At 44.9% G+C, this 23,092-nt stretch overlaps 1 protein-coding gene and 1 pseudogene across 1 annotated transcript; one reads left to right on the forward strand and one right to left on the reverse strand.

Moving 5' to 3' along the window:
• The first annotated feature begins 648 nt into the window (after positions 1-648).
• On the forward strand, positions 649-4,771 carry LOC121536339 (gamma-crystallin S-like). The gene is made up of 3 exons (XM_041843616.1): positions 649-722; positions 1,460-1,702; positions 4,437-4,771. The coding sequence occupies exons 1-3, from the start codon at positions 705-707 to the stop codon at positions 4,707-4,709; spliced, it is 534 nt and encodes a 177-aa protein (XP_041699550.1). The 5' UTR covers positions 649-704; the 3' UTR covers positions 4,710-4,771.
• A 329-nt stretch (positions 4,772-5,100) lies between these two features.
• On the reverse strand, positions 5,101-22,599 carry LOC121536160 (annotated as a pseudogene).
• Between the last annotated feature and the right edge of the window lie 493 nt (positions 22,600-23,092).

Raw genomic sequence — 23,092 nt, forward strand, 5'->3', positions numbered from 1 at the left:
CTCCGAATCCCTCCCTTTGTCTCTTTTGTTCATTCATTGGCCCTCGAGGAGGAAGGGAAGAGTGATTGGCCTGCACACTTGACAGATTTTCATGCTTCTTGGTTGTCTTCTAGTGTAATGGACCTTGCATATTTCAAATGTCTAATGAATGCCTCCAAGTTCACCCACATACCTATTTCCCCATTTGTGATTAGTTGAAGACATGAATACGCCTGGAGATAACTTGTGACACTTTAATCAATGGGAGCACAATATATCTCTGCATCTATGCAGAATTTGGCACATTTGGTAAACTCTTGGCATGAGGTGGTAGGCACATTGGGCATAGGCTGGAGGTGGGGGTGAGAGGAGCAAGCTGGCAGGGTGGCATGTAGGGAGGGTGTGTTGTGGTGGATATGGGGGGCGAGGTGAGTTGGGGGGCATTTCAGCAAGCCAGCAGAGAGGGGGTCAATGGGCACTCTCACCATGCTGTCATTATGCCGTAATCCCGCTTCACTTTTCTGGAAAAACTGAATAGCACTAGAATCACTGACTCAATTTTTGGATCTCATTTTCATGACAAAGCGATTGTTCCACTCACTGTTTAAAAAACTGGGAGGCTGGGTATATAAAAGGGATTGGGTGGCAGGACCAGAGGCATCCAGCATCCAGACTTTTAGGAGACCAGCAGACCACCGCTATCTATCAAGCCTAGCCCACATACAATGTCCAAAATGGGCAGGGTGAGTAACAGGGATATGGCCACTTGGCTCTGGGCTGTCACTGGCTCCATCAGAACATGCCCTAATAATATAGTGGACAGGATAGTGATTGTATGGTGGCAGTAGCATAGCAGTGATTTTCTGTGGTGTGTTTGGTTTAGTTATGGGATGGCCCATTTTGATATTTTCTGTCAAACTTGGCTGATTTATCCTGCTGGCCATTGCCATAGTAATAATAACGTAATAGTATAATTGTAATGTATGTGTAATAATACCAGTGTAATAGTATTTTGTGTGATGCCTGACATACAAGTGGAGGGCACTATTGCCAGACAGCACAGCTCAATCCCATCTGTGAAATGGAATGCTGGTAAAAGCTTGTCAGCACTGGTGTCCTGCAAAAACGGACATAATCTCTGCCTGGACTAAATACACATTTTATTAGAAATACAGTCTTCGATTTGGCGTTTAAGTGCCATCAAAAATATTTACATTGGAGTTATTCTGTGATGGAAAGACTAACTCAAATGGATGAGCTTACCCACATCTATGGCTTATAGAAATAGCCCTAGCTGCAAAGAAAGGCATCAGGAATGTGCTGAGTGGATTGACATGTTCTTTGGTAGGTTGGGAAAAGCCATTAATTGTGTAAAAAGGTACCTACAGGTGTCCTACAGTGCAGTCCAGAGCTTTTATCAAGCATATGAACCTAAGTTCAACCCACTCACTCCACTCTGATCTGTTTTGTTCTCGTCCAGATTGTCTTTTACGAGGATAAGAACTTCCAGGGCCGTCGTTATGAGTGTGACAGTGACTGCACCGACTTCCATTCCTACCTGAGCCGCTGTAACTCCATCCGTGTGGAGAGTGGAGCCTGGGTGGTGTACGAGAGGCCCAACTACATGGGCTACCAGTATGTTCTGACCAGGGGAGAGTACCCTGAATACCTGCGCTGGATGGGCCTCAACGACCGCCTCAGCTCCTGCAAGATGATCCACTTTGTAAGTCAGCCAGTGCCTCAGTCCTAGAACATTATAGTGAACGCAAAGAGATATCATTATGCTTCTTCCATAACAGTATCTAGATGGGGTATGTCTGTAAGGTCTATGCTGAACTGTCTGAATGGGGTATACCGTATGTTGTATTATAAACCGGGTAGTTTGGGTCCTGGATGCTGATTGGCTGAAACAGCATTTCAGCCGTGTCTACATCAGACAATATACCACGGGTATGACACAAAAATACTTGTTTACTGTTCTATTTATGTTGGTAACCAGTTTATAATAGCAATAAGGCACCCCTTGGGTGTGTGGTATATGGCCTTTTGCTTAATTAGAACACAGAACACTGTACACTTCACTTCAATGCACGGGGTAGGGTATACAGTGGGGAAAAAAAGTATTTAGTCAGCCACCAATTGTGCAAGTTCTCCCACTTAAAAAGATGAGAGAGGCCTGTAATTTTCATCATAGGTACACGTCAACTATGACAGACAAAATGAGAAAAAGAAATCCAGAAAATCACATTGTAGGATTTGTAATGAATTTATTTGCAAATTATGGTGGAAAATAAGTATTTGGTCAATAATAAAAGTTTCTCAATACTTTGTTATATACCCTTTGTTGGCAATGACACAGGTCAAACGTTTTCTGTAAGTCTTCACAAGGTTTTCACACACTGTTGCTGGTATTTTGGCCCATTCCTCCATGCAGATCTCCTCGAGAGCAGTGATGTTTTGGGGCTGTCGCTGGGCAACACAGACTTTCAACTCCCTCCAAAGATTTTCTATGGGGTTGAGATCTGGAGACTGGCTAGGCCACTCCAGGACCTTGAAATGCTTCTTACGAAGCCACTCCTTCGTTGCCCGGGCGGTTTGTTTGGGATCATTGTCATGCTGAAAGACCCAGCCATGTTTCATCTTCAATGCCCTTGCTGATGGAAGGAGGTTTTCACTCAAAAATCTCATGATACACGGTCCCATTCATTCTTTCCTTTACACGGATCAGTCGTCCTGGTCCCTTTGCAGAAAAAACAGCCCCAAAGCATGATGTTTCCACCCCCCATGCTTCACAGTAGGTATGGTGTTCTTTGGATGCAACTCAGCATTCTTTGTCCTCCAAACACGACGAGTTGAGTTTTTACCAAAAAGTTATATTTTGGTTTCATCTGACCATATGACATTCTCCCAATCCTCTTCTGGATCATCCAAATGCACTCTAGCAAACTTCAGACGGGCCTGGACATGTACTGGCTTAAGCAGGGGGACACGTCTGGCACTGCAGGATTTGAGTCCCTGGCGGCGTAGTGTGTTACTGATGGTAGGCTTTGTTACTTTGGTCCCAGCTCTCTGCAGGTAATTCACTAGGTCCCCCCGTGTGGTTCTGGGATTTTTGCTCACCCTTCTTGTGATCATTTTGACCCTACGGGGTGAGATCTTGCGTGGAGCCCCAGATCGAGGGAGATTATCAGTGGTCTTGTATGTCTTCCATTTCCTAATAATTGCTCCCACAGTTGATTTCTTCAAACCAAGCTGCTTACCTATTGCAGATTCAGTCTTCCCAGCCTGGTGCAGGTCTACAATTTTGTTTCTGGTGTCCTTTGACAGCTCTTTGGTCTTGGCCATAGTGGAGTTTGGAGTGTGACTGTTTGAGGTTGTGGACACGTGTCTTTTATACTGATAACAAGTTCAAACAGGTGCCATTAATACAGGTAACGAGTGGAGGACAGAGGAGCCTCTTAAAGAAGAAGTTACAGGTCTGTGAGAGCCAGAAATCTTGCTTGTTTGTAGGTGACCAAATACTTATTTTCCACCATAATTTGCAAATAAATTCATTAAAAATCCTACAATGTGATTTTCTGAAAAAAAAAAATCTCAATTTGTCTGTCATAGTTGACGTGTACCTATGATGAAAATTACAGTTCTCTCTCATCTTTTTAAGTGGGAGAACTTGCACAATTGGTGGCTGACTAAATACTTTTTTTCCCCACTGTACATTGTAATAGTAATTTCATAGATCAACAGAAAAACCAAGAATAGCCACTATAGTGATAGCAAAAGTGGTATAGACAGGACATCTGACTGTTCGTCAGATGGGCGTATTAGACATCCCAATCCCAATGAGGCCAGGCACAGGACAGTGACGGTTCACCCAGGACCTAAGGGCTTTGCCAAAGGAGTTCAATACCAGCATATAGCACTGATCGTGGCACTGATCGCTATGGGCTGACCTAGAGCTGGCAGGCAGAATCAGACCTATACTTCTGCTGTAGAATCAATAAATGTTCCAACTATGGTGCAGAATATGGTGGTGGAAATATTCTCTGTAACGCAGGAAGCCATAAATGGTCCAAACAACAGAAGTGAAAAAAATACAGCAGGCAATGTTTAAAAAATATATGTTTATTTTCTCATGATGGTCCTTTCAGTTTCGGACCCAACTCAAGAGTATAAAAACATTGGATTGGTGATGGATTGGTAGACAAATGCATTTTGGGTCGACCAGAACATTGACAAACACACAACAATACTTTACAAACCTTGTGTGTTACTAACTATCCTTACATCCTAGCCCCCAAAATAAACCATAAGTTGCTGAGTAAGAATCTCATCTCCCTATATATCCCTCCTTCCCCCTTTCTCTTACCCCACATCCCCGCCCCTTTCTTTCCCAATCCCTTACACTAACCCCTCGCCTCCACAACGATCACTCATTCCCACCACCCCCACCCCTGTAGACCTGTGGGACCCAGTACAAGATGCAGCTGTATGAGAAGGACGACTTTGCGGGCCAGGCCTTCGAGGCCGCCGAGGACTGCCCCTCAGTCCTGGAGAAGTACCGTTGGAGGGAGGTGTACTCCTGCAAGGTCCTGGATGGCTGGTGGGTCTTCTACGAGCACCCCAACTACCGCGGACGCCAGTACTTCCTGGAGAAGGGAGAGTACAGGAAGCCTGGTGACTGGGGTGCAGTCAGCCCCACTGTCCAGTCCTTCAGACGCTTCACTGAGTGATCCTCCTGACCCCAACAACAACAACCTCAACACCAACCTCAACCTCATCTATTATCATACATAATATGGACTTTGAATAACCCTAATACTTCTTGATTTTGAATAACGCCTATCCTATTACTACGAGCCCTTTGATCGTGACTTTACTGAGGTCTCTCTCCTGAAATAAAAAGTTGTCTGGTAAGCAGATCTGAAAATGTTGGCCTTTCTGTGTGTCTGTGTCAGTGAATGTGTGGAGCCGGAAGGTAGCAGGTGCATTCTTTTGTCTAAAATGCATGACCCTGAACTGATACAGCCCAAAGGGAGATCAACTTCTACATATGCGCTCCAGTGCCAGAAGTTGACCCAGCTTTCCATTACTAAGTCGATACTTTACAAAAATGTCCTCACAAAGAATACTTCTAGCGACCATGTCTCATAGTCATAGAACAGGTTTCAGGTCTACAGTGATGGGGTGAGGGTTGTGATGAGTCCCAACTGAAAAGCAGTTTCCTCCACCACCAATCAGAGCCATTGTTGTTGACCGATCAGAGTCACCCAGGAGCTCTGAGCAGAAGGAGTGCAGCATAAGAGGCCAGGGTACAGCAGACTAGAAGGGGAGGGCAGAGAGAGATGGCAGTTGGCACTCAGTTAATCTATTTTGTGTATTTATTTTATGTATTCAATGTACAGTGTGTGTGTACATTGAATCCATTTTGTTTGTGTTGTCTGTGACCTTGTGTGCACTACAGTGAAAACATGGATGTAATATAACAGGTCAAAGCCTACTCAGTGTCCAGGCTGAACTCCACATTGCCCCCTGTGGTCAGGTCTGTAACAGAAACCCCTGGCACGCCCGAGTCCTGAAGCCAAACCCCTCCCACCAACATCAGCCGATCACTAATCACATGGGCACATTGGGAATATCTGGAAAGAATGGAGGATGGTGCCCGTGTTAAAACAACCCTTTGATTTAGCAGCACAATATCCTGGGCACATTTAGAGGATGACTACAGTGTCTGAAACAACTTCTCTATCCATGAACTCACTCAATGTTAAACAATATGCAAAACACAAAGTAACATGATACTGTTCAATCAGGAATCAGCCACTAGACTGTGTTTTTCTGTACCTGAGTTGTTGAAGCTCCACATCTGGGCACTATAGTGGGTTGGAGCTGTAGTCTCTCCCAACAGAAGCCTGTGGTGGTGGGCCTCAGTAGGACTGTATCCCCCAGTGGAACACTTCCTCTACCCAACCCTCCACAGATCACCACCCCTCCTTCATATGGACAGGCTGAATGGGAGAAGCGAGGCTCAGGTGCGGCGCCCTCTATAGGTTTCTGCAAAAACACAGTCAAAGTTCTGTGATATTGTATTTATTTGGTGTATGTTCCCCACAGCTGGGCAATGCAGGAGGTAATAATATAATGAACAGCAGAGTAAAAAAAACACCTCAGTCCAACGCTGGCCATCAAGACACAGGAAGTGGGCATCACCCAGTGCAGCCCCAGAGTATCCTGTGCTGTAGAGGATAAGTTCATTAGAGTTACCAGCCTCAGAAATTGCAGCCCAAATAAATGCTTCACAGAGTTCAAGTAACAGACACATCTCAACATCAACTGTTCAGAGGGGACAGTGTGAATCAGGCCTTTATGGTCGAATTGCTGCAAAGAAACCACTACTAAAGGACACCAATAAGAAGAAGAGACCTGCTTGGGCCAATAAACACGAGCAATGGACATTAGACTGGTGGAAATTTGTCCTTTGGTCTAGAGTTCAAATTTGAGATTTTTGGTTCCAACCGCCGTGTCTTTGTGAGACGCGGTGTGGGTGAACGGATGATCTCCGCATGTGTATTTCCAACCGTAAAGCATGGAGGAGGAGGTGTTATGGTGTGGGGGTGCTTTGCTGATGACACTGTCTGTGATTTATTTAGAATTCAAGGCACACTTAACCAGCATGGCTGCCACAGGATTCTACAGTGATATGCCATCCCATCTGGTTTGGGCTTAGTGGGACTATCATTTGTTTTTCAACAGGACAATGACACAACACACCTCCAGGCTGTGTAAGGGCTATTTGACCAAGAAGGAGAGTGTTGGAGTGCTGCATCAGATGACCTGGCCTCCACAATCCCCCGACCTCAACCCAATTGAGATGGTTTGGGATGAGTCGGACCGCAGAGTGAAGGAAAAGCAGCCAACAAGTGCTCAGCATATGTGGGAACTCCTTCAAGACTGTTGGAAAAGCATTCCAGGTGAAGCTGGTTGAGAGAATGCCAAGAGTGTGCAAAGCTGTCATCAAGGCAAAGGGCGGCTATTTGAAGAATCTCAAATATAACATATATTTTGATTTGTTTAACACTTTTTTGTTTACTACATGATTCCATATGGGTTATTTCATAGTTTTGATGTCTTCACTATTATTCTACAATGTAAAAAATTGTAAAAATAAAGAAAAACCCTTGAATGAGTAGGTCTGTCCAAACGTTTGACTTCTAGTGTATATTTCCACACAATGAGGGTAGAATAACACTGTGAATTTGTGAAAATGATGATACCAAGTGGGCACACACTGGTTGAATCAACGTTCTTTCCACGTCATTTCAATGAAATTACATTGAACCAATGTGGAATAGACGTTGACGTCTGTGCCCAGTGGGTAATGCCCTTTTAGTGTAAGAGCTGTTTGAAAATAGTTTGGGCCTGCCTGGTGACATCAGTTAATAGACCAATAAGAAAGAGAGTTCCAGACCTCTGCCAATAACCGCTAGTTTTCAGTTTTCCCCTCCCCACCAGGGGCGGTGTGTTCAATAGGGCGATATGGGCGACGCACTGCCAAACGGGAAAAGGAAGGGATTTTTTTTCTAATCAATTATATCACGGCAACAGTAGTTATCAGTGTTGTAATCTAGACGTCTGATCTGCCACAGTGCCACTAAATGTCCAATCAGGCTAAAGTCGTGCTTCAAATGGCCCCCCCCCCTTTTGGGGCGATTTCAGTCAGGTTGAAAATCGCCCAGAAGTCTGTCATAGACTCCCATGTAAAATCTATTTTTTTCAAATATCAGAGCTTTCAATACAATCTCTATGGGTTTCTGAGGGCTTGCACTTACGCGCTTTCGTCATACGTAACATAACCATGAACGTAACTAAGAAAAGAGCGGGTAGCCTCATCAATCAATTCACTACTACTGTGAAAATGGCTAGGCTTCAGTGCAACTCGATTGTGTCTTTGAAAGAAGTTCATTTTTGTCGGCGAACAAATGAAGATAAATTGGCAACTGAAACAATTAGGACCTCCCAGACCAAATTTAATAATTCAACAGGTTTCTACTAAAGGGGGAAGTCCTACACCCGAGGATTTTCCAAAAATTGGTACGAACGAAAAACCTGGCTAGCAGGCTGCGATGTAGCTAATGCAGTCTTCTGCTACCCCCTGCTTACTCTTTCACCCTGAAGGTGGCACGGCAGACAGCACCGCTTGGACAGCGACTGGTGTGTAACGGACATGCACCATCTTTCAGGAAAGATTAAGAAACATGAGCTGTCAAAGACCCACATGGATAGCTGTTTGAGATTGTCTGCTTTGGGGAGAGTGAACATTCCCACTCAACTGGATGAGGGATACAGGCTAGCTGTCCGCCCGCCACAACGATGAGGTTAGTGTTGATAATCACAAGTTTACTGGAGAACTGAAACTGACAAGGCTGACAAGATAGGACCCTTTTGTCCATTGTTATTGGATAGGAACAGAACTTATAACCAGCTCCTGACCTAAATAGATCTTAGCACAACATTTTACTCAACATATCATATTCCATATTCACTATAACAAATATATTTACTACGACATTAGCAAGAACCGCCACATCCTCAGCCGGCTAATCCAGTGTGTGAAGTTTTGCGGAGTGTTTGAGTTAGCTTTGCGAGGCAAAGATGAAACTGAGGGCTCCACCAACCCTGGTAAGCCAACACTTTTGAGATCAGTCAATAAATGCTTCTGGTATTGACTTATATGCTGCCCCTGTCTTCATGTTGTTGCTGGACATATCTTTTTTAAAATGTGTGTAGGTCACCTAAATCATCAGAAAAATTGCCCCCCCTGAGAATTTTTTCAGGAGCCGCCACTGCTCCCCACTCAGACCACTCCCAGACAGTCCTAGCAGAATTCTTGCTTGAGAAATTGGTCTTTGCTAAAAAACGATTTTTGTTTATTTTTGTCAATTTTAACTGAAAACAATCACAGTAAGGTTACCCAAATTATTTGATATTGAGATAAAAATGGCTGCATTGGACCATTAAGATCAGTGTTTAAGAGTACTCACCCATGGTCAGTGTGCCTCCATCTTGGTTGAGGCGGGTTGCCACTACAGTTCATCTCCTTCAAGGAGAGCCTCACTGAGGCCTGGTTGTCATGGGCAACGGGGTCAGGCAGGTCACATTGTCATAGGTCACTCTGAGGAGGGTTCTGATTGGGTTGAGTGGGGAGGAGCAGCCACTAAACACCACAGGTCCCCACCCAGGCACAGATGTTACTGTGTGATACAGTCGGATACCTGGGAGGAGAACAGAACCTGACCAGGAACAACTCCGATGGGTCCTGGCCTCTCGGGGCCCTAGGGATCCGGAGGGACGGGAGTGATATGCCGATCACTGGGATGACGGCCCAACTTGGGACGGGGAGGGGCTTTAGCGGGGGAATTAGTGGAGAACAATTGGAGGGATACTTAGTAGCAATGCAAATATCATGGTACAGCTATATGGACACTCAATCACTATGGTATTTTTTATTGGTCAATTTACAAACAGATAAATAGTTTTGAAACTTGTATCTCATTATGGTACATGGTGAAATAAGTATAGCCAGTTATAATTGTAATGGCTTAGCAGATAATAACAAAAGAATAACAATATTTACATGTCTCAAAGAGAAGGAATATAATATCTATTGTTTACAGGAAACTCATTCAACAATTCTAGATGAAGTTGCGTGGATAAAGGAATGGGGGGGCGAAATATACTTCTCCCATGGGCAAAGAAACTCAAAAGGGGTGATGATATTAATTAACAGTAATTTCGATCCGAATGTGCAAATTGTCCAAAAAGATACGCAAGGTAGATGGATTATTTTAAATATGTTATTGGACCATAAACAGATATGTCTCATTAACCTTTACGGACCAAATAATGATGATCCACACTTCTTTGACAATATATATATAATAAATTATCAACCCTGAAAGCTATTCAAGACTCTATTATTATGGTGGGAGATTATAATACCGTTTTAAATAGCTCAATGGACCGTAAAGGAAATCACACTACAAACAATCACCCTCATGCTCTTAGGGAAATCATGAATGTCATGGATACATTAGAACTAGTAGATATATGGAGGCTTAAATATCCTGATCTAGTGAGATATACATGGCGGAGACTCAATCAAGCTAGTCGTCTTGACTTCTTTCTTATGTCATTCTCGTTGGCACCAAAAGTTTAAAAAGTGTTGATAGGGGACAGAATGCGGTCGGACCATCATATAATTGGCATATACATTACTCTTACTGAATTTCCACGTGGGCGAGGATATTGGAAATTTAATCAAAGCCTATTGGATGATAACTTGTTTTTAACTAGGACAGAGGAATTTATAACTGATTTTTTCTGACATAACATAGGTACAGCAAATCCCCTTATTGCATGGGACACCTTTAAATGTGCCTTTAGAGGCCATGCAATTCAGTACTCATCTCGAAAACAAAAGCAATTTAGGTCAGAGTCCATACTAACAAAGGAAATAGAAGATCTAACAGAACAGATAGATAGCAATAAAAACTGTAACATAGAGGCTCAGAATAAATTAGAGGAAGAACAAAAAGAAATGGAGAAACTTATTCAAGAAAGATCAAGTGTAATATATTATAAAATAAAGCATATGGGGAAAAATGCACCAAATTATTTTTTAATCTTCAGCATAGGAATGCTACCAAAAAGAATTTACTGAAAACTGGTTACAAATGACGGAGTCACCCATGATTCACCAAATTATATTTTGAAGGAGGAAACAAAATACTTTAAGTATATGTTTTTGTTTCAGTTGTCTCCATCTCCTCTAACTGAAGCTAATTGTAGAGATTTTTTTCTATTGATAATGTAAAATTAACAGCCGTACAGAAAGACCCATGTGAAGGTGAAATTACAGAGGAGGAACTTCTGAATGCAATTAAAGACTTTAAGTCCAGGAAAATGCCAGGTTGGATGGCATACCAGTTGGATATACTCAGAGGACCGTTATTAGCATGTTTTAACCACTCCTATGTAAATGGTAGATTATCAGACACTCAAGAAGGTCTGATTTCATTATTACTGAAACAGGATACAAGTGGAAAATACAAAGATCCAGTCCATTAAAAAAATTGGAGGCCCCTTACACTTCAGTGTTGTGATGCAAAAATTCTTGCAAAATGTATAGCTCATAGAATTGAAAAGGTATTGTCGGACATTATTCATTCTAATCAGACAGGTTTTTTACATGGAAGATACATTGGAGATAATATAAGGCAAGTACTGGAAACAATAGAACACTATGAAAAATCTGAGAATCCAGGCCTGCTATTCATAGCAGACTTCGAAAAGGCATTTGATAAAGTACGACTGAGGTTTATATATAAATGCCTGGAGCATTTCCATTTTGGAGAATCTCTTATAAAATGGGTTTGTCACGGTTTACTAAGCCGGAACCCAGAAGCAGACCAGGACAAGGTGAGTTGAAACGAAGGTGAGTATTTATTTAACAGATTCAAAAAATGATGTAGAATAATCCAGGGGACAGAGCGGACGGCGGAGATGAGTTGGTGGAGGTGCAGTGGTAGATCCAAGAATGGCTCGGCAGCCGCCGACAACCAGGCAGGGGTTGGGTGAAGGTTCCGGGAGATTGATGTTCATGGCTAACGATCCGGCAGGGAATGGATGTCAGGTCAGGGCTTAAGAAGGGTGAAGATCAGGACCAGGTGTGCAGACCGCTGATGAGATGCAGGTGCGGTTAATCGGGAGATCTCCCGCCTAGCAACGTCGCCCGGCAACCAGGCCGGGAGCGTTCCACGAACCCTCAGGAAACTGGAGATTCCGAGCAGAAAAATGGCAACACAGGCAGGAACCGACTCAGGATGCAGGGTTCATGACAGTACCCCCCCTCCGACGAACGCCACCGGGCGGACTACCCGGAGCGCCAGGATGGAGGCGGTAGAAGTCACGAAGGAGGTTAGCATCAAGGATCTGTTGCCGAGGAATCCAACTCCTCTCTTCAGGACCATACCCCTCCCAGTCCACGAGATACTGGAAACCCCGGCCCCGCCGTCTGGAATCCATAATGCGGCGCACCGTGTAGGCAGGACCACCTCCGATCATCCGAGGGGGAGGAGGAGGAGGCGGAGGGGGTAACAGAGGACTGAGGAGAACAGGCTTGAGGCAGGAGACATGAAAGGTGGGATGGACTCTGAGCGTTCTAGGTAACTTGAGTCGAACCGCAACAGGATTGATCACCTTCTCCACCACAAACGGACCAATGAACTTCGGTGACAGTTTCTTAGACTCAGTCCGCAGAGGAAGATCCCGTGTGGCCAACCAGACCCTATCTCCGATGGTATAGGTGGGGGCGGGAATCCGGCGATGATTCGCCTGGAGCTGATACCGGTCAGAAACTCTAAGGAGGGCCTTTCTGGCCCGATGCCAGGTCCGGTGGCAATGACGAATGTGGGCCTGAACAGAGGGCACTGAGAGATCCTTCTCCTGAGAAGGAAACAAGGGAGGTTGGTAGCCATACAGGCACTGGAAGGGAGACATCCCAGTGGCAGATGTAGGGGAGAGTATTGTGGGCATACTCAACCCAAGGCAACTGAGAGACCCAGGAGGTGGGGTTGGAGGAGACAAGGCAGCGTAGCGTGGATTCCATCTTCTGGTTGGCTCTCTCCGCCTGACCATTAGATTGGGGGTGAAAACCAGATGTGAGACTGACTGTAGCTCCAATGGCCAAACAGAAAGACTTCCAGACAGCAGAGGTAAACTGAGGGCCACGGTCGGAAACTATGTCACTTGGCAACCCGTGGACCCTGAAAACCTCCCTAACCAGGATCTCGGACGTCTCAGAGGCCGAGGGAAGCTTGGAAATGGGCACAAAGTGGGTGAACTTGCTGAATCTGTCCACGATAGTCAGAATGACCGTGTTCCCCTCAGAAGAGGGCAACCCAGTGACAAAGTCCAGGGCCAGATGCGACCATGGTCGCCGGGGAATAGGGAGGGGGTGAAGTAGTCCAGAGCTGGGCCGGTTGGCACTCTTATTCTGCGCACACACTGGACAGGCAGCAACAAACCTCCGAGTATCTTCTCCCATGGCCGGCCACCAAAATCGTCTGCGAAGTAACGCCATCGTCCGGGCCACGCCAGGGTGACAAGCCATCTTGCTGGCGTGGGACCATTGGAGGACAGCAGAACGAACCGACTCAGGCACAAACAAATGACCGGGTGGACCGTTACCGGGACCGGGCTGCGTCCGAAGGGCCGCCATAACCTCCTCCTCAATCCTCCACATAACTGCTCCCACGACACAGTTCCGGGGAAGAATCGTCTCGGTCTTGGCCCCACTCTCCTCCGTCTTGGAGAACATCCGGGACAAGGCGTCCGCCTTGCCGTTCTTAGACACAGGTCGGAACGTCAGGGAAAAATTAAAGCGTCCGAAAAACAAAGCCCACCTGGCCTGACGGGAGTTGAGACGTCTAGCCGATTGCACGTAAGCAAGATTCTTGTGGTCGGTCCAGACAATAAACGGTTGCTCCGCCTCCCAACCAGTGGCGCCACTCCTCCAAGGCAAGCTTCACCGCGAGAAGGTCCCGGTTACCCACATCGTAGTTCCTCTCCGCAGACGAAAGACGACGAGAGTAGTAGGCGCAGGGATGGAGTTTCCCGTCAGTGGAGCATCGCTGGGACAGGATGGCGCCAACCCCCCACATCAGACGCATCCACTTCCACGACGAACTGACGGGCCGTGTCAGGTTGAGAGAGAATCGGTGCGTTGGTGAATCGCCTCGTCAAATCCAGGAACGCTCGGTCCGCCTCAGGGTTCCAACTGAAGGTCCTGGTACTGGAAGTCAGGGCAGTTAAAGGAGCGGCCACACGGCTGTAATCCCGGATGAATCTGCGATAGAAATTCGCAAACCCCAGAAACCTCTGGAGCTGCAATCTCGTACCGGGCTGGGCCCATTCCAGAACCGCCCTAACCTTCTCCTGGTCCATCCTAATCTCTCCCCTGGAGATGATGTACCCGAGGAAGGATGTAGTGTGGGCGTGAAATTCGCACTTCTCGGCCTTCACGAACAGGCGATTCTCCAACAATCGCTGCAGAACCTGCCTGACATGCTGGACTTGGCTGGAAGGTTCCTTCGAGAAGATAAGAATGTCATCCAGGTAAACAAACACAAAGAGACCGATCATATCTCTCAGGACGTCATTCACCATACTCTGGAACACTGCTGGAGCATTGGTCAGTCCAAACGGCATCACCTGATACTCGAAGTGACCCATCGGTGTATTGAAACCCGTCAGCCACTCGTCCCCCTCTCTGATCCGGACCAGGTGATACGCATTGCGTAGGTCTAGCTTGGTGAACACAGTAGCACCCTGTAAGGAGTCGAAGGCAGAGCTCATCAAGGGCAGGGGATACTTGTTCTTGACCGTGATATCATTCAACCCCCGATAATCAATACACGGTCGAAGAGAGCCATCCTTCTTACCCACAAAGAAGAATCCTGCCCCCAGGGGGTGATGATGAGGACGAATGAGACCAGCCGCTAGGGACTCCTTGATGTAGGTCTCCAAAGCCTCACGTTCAGGTCGGGAGATGCTGTATAACCGTCCCTTGGGATAGACAGCTCCAGGGAACAGGTTTATGGCACAGTCATATGGTTGGTGGGGAGGGAGTGACAGAGCCCTCTGCTTACTGAACACTTCCCCCAAATCGTGATATGTCTCGGGAACCAGGGACAAATCTGGGGGTCTAGCCTCAATCACCTGACTGGGAACAGAATGGGAACAGGCAGTCTTGAGGCAGTTAGCATGACACTCAAGGCTCCAACTAGTTACCTTGCCAGTCACCCAATCGAATGGGGGATTGTGTTCTTTCAGCCAGGGGTATCCAAGGACCAGAGGAACATGGGAAGAAGGCAGAATGAAGAATGAGATCACCTCAGAATGATTCCCTGACAACAGCATCTTAACCGGTTCAGTCCTCATCGTGATACGTGCCAGACTACTGCCGTTCAGAGTGGTAGCTTCAATGGCTTCCGGTAATCGCTCCTTGGAAAGCCCCAGCTGTTCCACCACTTCGGCATCAATAAAGCTTCCATCGGCACCTGAATCGACGAAAGCGTTAATCGCTAGACTCTGATTCCTGTTCATGAGGGTAGCCGGGAAACGGGGTCTGACAGAGGTATTGAGAGGTTGAAACTGGCTCGCTAAAAGTCCTCCCAACTTTAGCGAGCCGAGCAGTTTGACGACCGCCGGGAACAAGTGGACGGGCCCCATTGCTTCTCCCTCCAACTCGGTTATCCACCCGAATAGACAAGGCTACCAAGCTGTCCAGGTCACTAGGCTCCGGATAGGAGATCAACTCATCCTTGAGCTGCTCCGACAGCCCCTGGTAAAAGGCCGCTTGCAGAGACTCCTCATTCCACCCACTCTCCACAGCCAAAGTCCTGAACTCGATCACGAAGTCGGCAACGCTGCGAGTTCCTTGGCGAAGCAAAACAGGCGCTAGCTGCGTCCATACCTCGGACGGGATGGTCAAATAGCTTCCTCATCTCGGCCGTGAACTCCTGGTATGAGGCCATGCAGGTGTCCTGTTGTTCCCATACGGCTGAAGCCCACTCCAGAGCTCGACCACGCAGCAACTCAATGACAAAGGCTATCCTAGCCTTATCTGTGGCATAAGAGTGGGGCTGTAGATCGAACACTAATCCACACTGCATAAGGAAAGAACGGCATCTTCCCAACTCCCCCTCATATTTATCAGGCGTCGGAACCTTGGGCTCACGGAAGGGCACAGCTCCAGAAGCGGCAGGCGAGATGGGTGAAACCGGTCGTGGATTCTCCACCGGCAAACTGAGCTGAGCCTGGATCTTCATCAGACTGGTAGAAAAGTTCCGAACGGACAAAGCTATCTCCTGTAGCGCCGTGCTATGTTGTCCCAACATCTTCTCCTGATGGGTAATGGCATGGCGAACAGAGTCCAGGTCCGCTGGGTTCATTTCGGGCCGGATCGTTCTGTCACGGTTTACTAAGCCAGAACCCAGAAGCAGACCAGGACAAGGTGAGTTGAAACGAAGGTGAGTATTTATTTAACAGATTCAAAAAATGATGTAGAATAATCCAGGGGACAGAGCGGACGGCGGAGATGAGTTGGTGGAGGTGCAGTGGTAGATCCAAGAATGGCTCGGCAGCCGCCGACAACCAGGCAGGGGTTGGGTGAAGGTTCCGGGAGATTGATGTTCATGGCTAACGATCCGGCAGGGAATGGATGTCAGGTCAGGGCTTAAGAAGGGTGAAGATCAGGACCAGGTGACCAGCTGATGAGATGCATGTGCGGTTAATCGGGAGATCTCCCGCCTAGCAACGTCGCCCGGCAACCAGGCCGGGAGCGTTCACGAACCCTCAGGAAACTGGAGATTCCGAGCAGAAAAATGGCAACACAGGCAGGAACCGACTCAGGATGCAGGGTTCATGACAGGGTTAATATCATGTATAGTAACCCTAGGTGTAAAATAGTAAATAATGGCTATTTCTCAGAAAGTTTTAAACTGTCAAGAGGAGTGAAACAAGGTTGTCCACTATCGGCATATCTATTCATTATGGCCATCGAGATGTTAGCTATTAAAATCAGATCCAACAATAATATCAAAGGATTAGAAATCCAGGGCTTAAAAACAAAGGTGTCTTTGTACACTGATGATTCATGTTTTCTTTTAAATCCACAACGAATCCCACCACAGCCTCATAGAGGATCTAGATATATTTTCTAACCTCTCTGGATTACAACCAAATTATGATAAATGTACTATATTACGTATTGGATCACTAAAAAGTTTACCAATAAAATGGTCTGATGGTGATGTGGATATACTCTGAATACATATCCCAAATGAAATAAATGATCTCAAATTTTAATAGAAAGTTAGCAAAAATAGATAAGATTTTGCTACCATGGAAAGGTAAATACCTGTCAATTTGTGAAAAAATCACCTTGATTAACTCTTTAGTATTATCCCAGTTTACCTATTTGCTTATGGTCTTGCCTACGCCTAGCGAACAGTTTGGAACGGCAAGCCAGTCAAAATTAAACGGGCCTATTTATATAATGAATATGAATTAGGAGGACAGAAATTATTAAATATTAAAGCATTAGACCTATCACTAAAAGCTTCAGTCATACAAAAGTTATACTTAAATCCACACTGGTTCTCTAGCAAATTAGTAAGATTGGCTCACCCAATGTTCAAGAATGGCCTTTTTCCCTTTATTCAGATTACAACCTCACACTTTCAGTTATTTGAAAAAGAAATCATCTCCCAAATATCACTATTTCTAAAACAAGCCATAGAAAGTTGGTTGCAATTTCAATTGAATCCTCCAGAAACAACAGAACAAATAATGTAACAAATATTGTGGTTAAACTCAAATTGATAAAAAAACTCATTTTTTGGACAAAATATTTAAAAAAGGTATAATCTTCGTAAATGATATCATCGGTAGGACTGGTGGAGTTATGTCGCACATGCAGCTAACAAAAACATATGGAAATGTCTGCTCTACACAAAATTACAACCAAATAATTGCAGCATTACCGCAAAAATGGAAGAGGAAAGTGGAAGGGGGAAAATGTAAGGAACTTGTCTGTCGGCCTTGCATTAAAGAACATAATTGGTTAAAGAAAACTGTGATAAATAACAAAGTATACCAGTTTCATTTAAGGACCAAAGGATTGACAGCCGTCCCATATAGATTGCAAAATATTTGGGAAGAGATTTTTGACGTACCGAGCCCATGGCATAGTGTTTATGAACTGATATGCAATGTTATTTATATGGGGGATACAATCTTCCCAGCTCTGCAGATTTTGTTGCGAAGAGACAGAATCATTAGATCATTTGTTTTGGTACTGTCCATTTGTAGCTTGTTTTTGGACACAGGTCCAGGAATGGCTAAAGGATTGCAATATTTACCTGGAGCTAACCCTGCAGATAGCATTACTGGGTGATCTGAAAAGTCATAGTCAATCGATCAATAATATAATAATACTTTTAGCAAAAAAATATATTTTCAATTTACAATCTGTAAAAACAATGAGAATAGAAAGGTTCAGAACTTTTGTAAAACATCACAGTACAGTTGAAAAATATATGGCAAATAGAAATCCAATATGGATGGTGTTAAGAGATAGATGGGTGGTGTTGAATTGAGTTGAAGGATGGGACTAATAACAACTAACAACAACTAATAACAACAAGATAACTAATAATGTAAGCATACTGTGTCCATAATAAGTATATACGTTATAGGTTGAGAGATTTTGTGAAAGAGCACAGTTAGAAAGATATGGCATATAGAAGCAAACCGGATGGCCATCATGAAAATGATCGGAGAGGTTGAGGTTAGAGGAAGTTCAGGAGTAAAAACAAACAAAATAGAATTATTGTAAAATTGACTGTGTCCATAAAATTTATATAGTATGTATAAGCTTTTTAAAAAGGAAATGTATATGTATGTGTATATATGTATGTATGTGTATGTATGTGTATGTATGTGTATATATATATATTGTATATATATTTGCGAGAAAAGAAAAACATATGGGGGATTGGAAGTGATGCAGACAATTACATTGATGGAAGTTACAATCTATCTGCAATATTAAAGCTGATCTACCCCCATAATTTTTTATTTATTTTTTAATTACATTAAAATAAAATAAAAATTCCGGCCTCTATAGCCTATACCTAGAGCCCAGAATTTTTCATGGTCAGAATTTTTGTTTAGTTTTTTTGCTGTAAAACTCAGTGCCCTAATAGTACCATTGACCAAATCCATTGAGCCCTCTTACGCCAGTCAGTGGATGACTTCACCCAGGCACATCTCCAGCCACCCTTGACTCTGATGAGGACACTGGTTGTAGTAGCCTCTCTACCCCCAAGCCTGAATGCCCACTGAGCAGCACCAGCCCAGGACCCAGGGGCATAGAGTCCACCCCCCAAACCCTCCACACACAGCTCAACCACCCAGGGGTCTCACAGCCAGGGGAGGCGGCTCAGCACCAGCCTCAGGTGAGGGATGGGAGACACTATGGGGGGTAGACACAGGAGAGGACACGTCAGACATCCAGTATTCTCTGTGATGATACTGGCATTAGTGTTCAATAAATGAAAAGACAGAATGGAAGAATAAATGGTTACCGTTTACTTTAAGTGGCACTAAAATCTATGTATTACATAGATACTTTATTAATCCCTGAGGGGGAAATGAATGTCAAACAGTGGCGACCCGTCATTCAGGGCACGTGGGGCAGAGCCCCACCTGTTTTGAGCCCCACATTTTTTGCAAAAATAAAAGTTTTTTTTTTTTTTGGGGGGGGGCATTAATACGTGTCACATATCAGTTTGCAAACAATGTAAAAAATATATATATATAATTGAGTTAATAAAGCCGCATACAAACATGGTCTCTTTTTTGTTTTCTTGAGTAAGGCAGCTCCAAAATGTAGGTGTTTCAGCCTAGCTCAGTGCTTTCTGTGGTGGGGCAAGCCAGCAGAAAATACGGAGCGTTGCGCCGTGATTGGCTCAGTGTTCTGTCACTCATGGGGACACTACGTCACCGCCAAGTCTAAGGGTAGAGCTAGAAAATTCAAGCCCCTTGGGTGCTGCTATAGAGTTACATTAGAAGTGCCCATCCAAGAAGGCTCAAGGTCATTGGCCACAGATAAAAAGATGTCAAATCACGTTATATCTACAGTAGCTTTGACTGGACTGATCATGTCAACATCATACTTTCAAAATCTTAGCTAGCAGTCATCATCATGAATCAAGTCGACAATCTACTGGCAAATCCTTTTTAATCCTTGTCATTTGAAGAGAAATAATGAAGAGAAATTATAGATAAAACGTATCGCTGCTCATCGGCCATTGGACATAAACATTACACAACAAGTTGGAAATCGCAAATTCAACAATGAGTGGTTTGGAAGGAATCAGTGGCTAACTGCAAGCATGGCAAAGCAATCATTAGCCTGCTATTCAGTGGTGGCTGTGTGGTCCCAAGTCTAAGATTAAGGGTCTCTTTTCCTAGTTTAAAATTATAAACTTTCAACATTGGCTGTACTGTCACTGAAGCATGATTTATGCCGCGCTCAAAACAACTGTTAACTCGGAACTGCAAAATCGGACTTTAGTGAGTTCAAGACAACTGGGAACTCGGGAAAAACGAGCTACGACTGAGAAAATACGTTTTGAACTTTTATCCAATTGTAAGTCCGGAACTCGGGCCTCTTTCTAGAGCTACGACCTGAAAATCACTGACGTCATCATGATTCAACTTTTTTCTTCTTTCGAGTTCCCAGTAGTCTTGAAAGCACCATAAATCCAGAGAATGCCAGACTTTGATGACAAAGTTTGATGACAAAATTTGCTTCGAAGGACCGTCGCGCCACCTTCCTGTTCAAGTGAGCACAGCACAACAAGGTGAGTCCAAAAATGTCTTGTATGCTGCTGCATAAATGATGTAATATGCCAGGAAGATTTGTATACCGTAGCTAAGAAAGTAATACTAAGTGTATGTTGTGTAGTAAGCTGTTAGTAGCCCATGTGCCTCACCCTAATAATTTGGTATATTTTCACCTCTAATTTTCACCTACTGTTCTGACTGGGTGGTGCACATGTAGCCTATAACCTGTTTTGAGAAATATAATCATTGAATATTGTAAGAGCTTTCATTGTCTGCTTATATGCCCCCTTTTTTATCCTACGGTTCTGACTTGGTATACAGGGAGAACACTGTAAGAACGGCCCATGTTCTGAATTCTGTCGCTGTACATTTCAAAAGTGCTGAACAAATAGTTATATTGACTACATCCGTTCTAGCTCGCTCATTTATGTCTTAATCGAAATTACGGATTGCCTCTTATCTGCTTGTCGTCCCCTTATGCCATAGTTTGTACATCTCAATTGTCAGTAGAAACCACATTTGTTTAAGCAAGTCAGCCATATCAGCAATGTTTTTTTTAAAGGCAGTAAATGAGACTGAATGAACTGTTTCGCTGCCAGACAAGGCTCCGCTGATAGCCAGGTGTAGCAGCGGTAAGGTGTTGGGTCTGCTGTTGGGACTCTGCTGTTGGGACAGCTTTATTTAGGCCCTAACAGTTTGTGGGCACCGTTTGTCACCGTTATAGTGCAATTAATATATTGTTTAGTGTTGTGTTGTGTTGTGTAGTGGCTTTGCTGGCATGCATCCCACTTTTCTTTTTTTTGCCACAACAAGATTTACATGCTAAAATCGCCACTGATGTCAAACAGCAGCAGACAAAAGACTAGCCACACTGTATGAGACAAAAACATGATAGGTACATTGTAACTACAGTGTGGGTACCAACATACGTGTTGGGTGGCTGAGCAGAGCGAGGCTGGTTAGAGAGCCTCTAGAGGCAGAGAGGATGAAGTAATGAGAACACTTCTGGTGCCACTCCTGAAATACATAGAAACAGGGACATTGGAAAGATGGTCAAAATACTTTTTTTTGTGTGACAGTGTAGTGTATATCTTTGATGGGGAGGTTGATGGCTAGTGAGTTGAAACAAAAGTAGACTGCAGGACTACTTAGATTAGAGTAACTCAACTAAAACGCATCGAATGGTTCCAGGCTCTGCGTGTCTCCTTCTCTGTTATCAGACCCAGGTAGAACTCATTCATATCCAGACACACACACTGTTCCCAGCCCTGTAGACAACACACAGCCCACACACTTAATAACACTTCTAATACAGAGGTACGCTATTTTTATATGGCTGCTTTAGGAAGCAGCAGTAACCTTCAGTCAACCATACTTGCCCTGTCCAGGAACCTGTATGTCTGTGCAGTTGTGTCTGGGTAGTGTCTGAGCATGTGCAAGGTGGAGCTGAGCTTCAGGAAGTGGTCCTGCTGACTTGACTAAAGGGGTTGTGGGGGTGGATCTGTTCCTACATCAAACGATGACTGGGGGAGGAGCCTCGCAGCACAGCCAATAACAGCATCCGACCTGGGTCAAGAGAATAAGTACAATTACACTTAATTCTAACATGGATACCATGTATCCACCACCCTTACACACATGAACAAACAAACAAACAAAAGCATGCCTAGGCACTCACACACACACACACACACACACACACACACACACACACACACACACACACACACACACACACACACACACACACACACTCCACTCCATTCACACCATTGTGTCTCCATGTAGGTGAGCACCACTTCAGACAGTAGCAGGGTAGAGACACTCCAGATCAGCCCCACTTAAAGACTCTTCCACCTGGGGCTCCTCTCTCACACCCACCCCGAGCAGATGGTACTGACCACCATGGACACACACACAGCTGTTAGATGTATCAGAGGCCAGCACTAGGCATAGTGTTCACACTCTGCGTTTGTGTCTGCGAGTGCATGCATGCGTGCATGTGTTTATTTGTGTGTAGTGTAATATATACTGTAAGTGTGGGTCAGGATGAAAGGGTATCCAGCCCCTATTCAGCTGAGTGTTGTTATTGATAAGAGCAGCCTTGCGCCAGGCGACGTCTGGGAAATTCAACTCAAACACCACATTTACATTTACGTTTACATCATTTAGCAGACGCTCTTATCCAGAGCGACTTACAAATAGGTGCATTCACCTTATAGCCAGTGGGATAACCACTTTACACATTTTTTTTTGGGGGGTGGGTTGGAGTAAAGGGGGGTGGGTAGAAGGATTACTTTATCCTATCCCAGGTATTCCTTAAAGAGGTGGGGTTTCAAATGTCTCCGGAAGGTGGTGAGTGACTCCGCTGTCCTGGCGTCGTGAGGGAGCTTGTTCCACCATTGGGGTGCCAGAGCAGCGAACTGTTTTGACTGGGCTGGGCGGGAACTATGCTTCCGCAGAGGTAGGGAAGCCAGCAGGCCAGAGGTGGATGAACGCAGTGCCCTCGTTTGGGTGTAGGGACTGATCAGAGCCTGAAGGTACGGAGGTGCCGTTCCCCTCACAGCTCCGTAGGCAAGCACCATGGTCTTGTAGCAGATGCGAGCTTCAACTGGAAGCCAGTGGAGTGTGCGGAGGAGCG

This window comes from Coregonus clupeaformis, chromosome 23 (genome assembly GCF_020615455.1).
Source record: "Coregonus clupeaformis isolate EN_2021a chromosome 23, ASM2061545v1, whole genome shotgun sequence".
Classification (NCBI taxonomy): domain Eukaryota; kingdom Metazoa; phylum Chordata; class Actinopteri; order Salmoniformes; family Salmonidae; genus Coregonus; species Coregonus clupeaformis.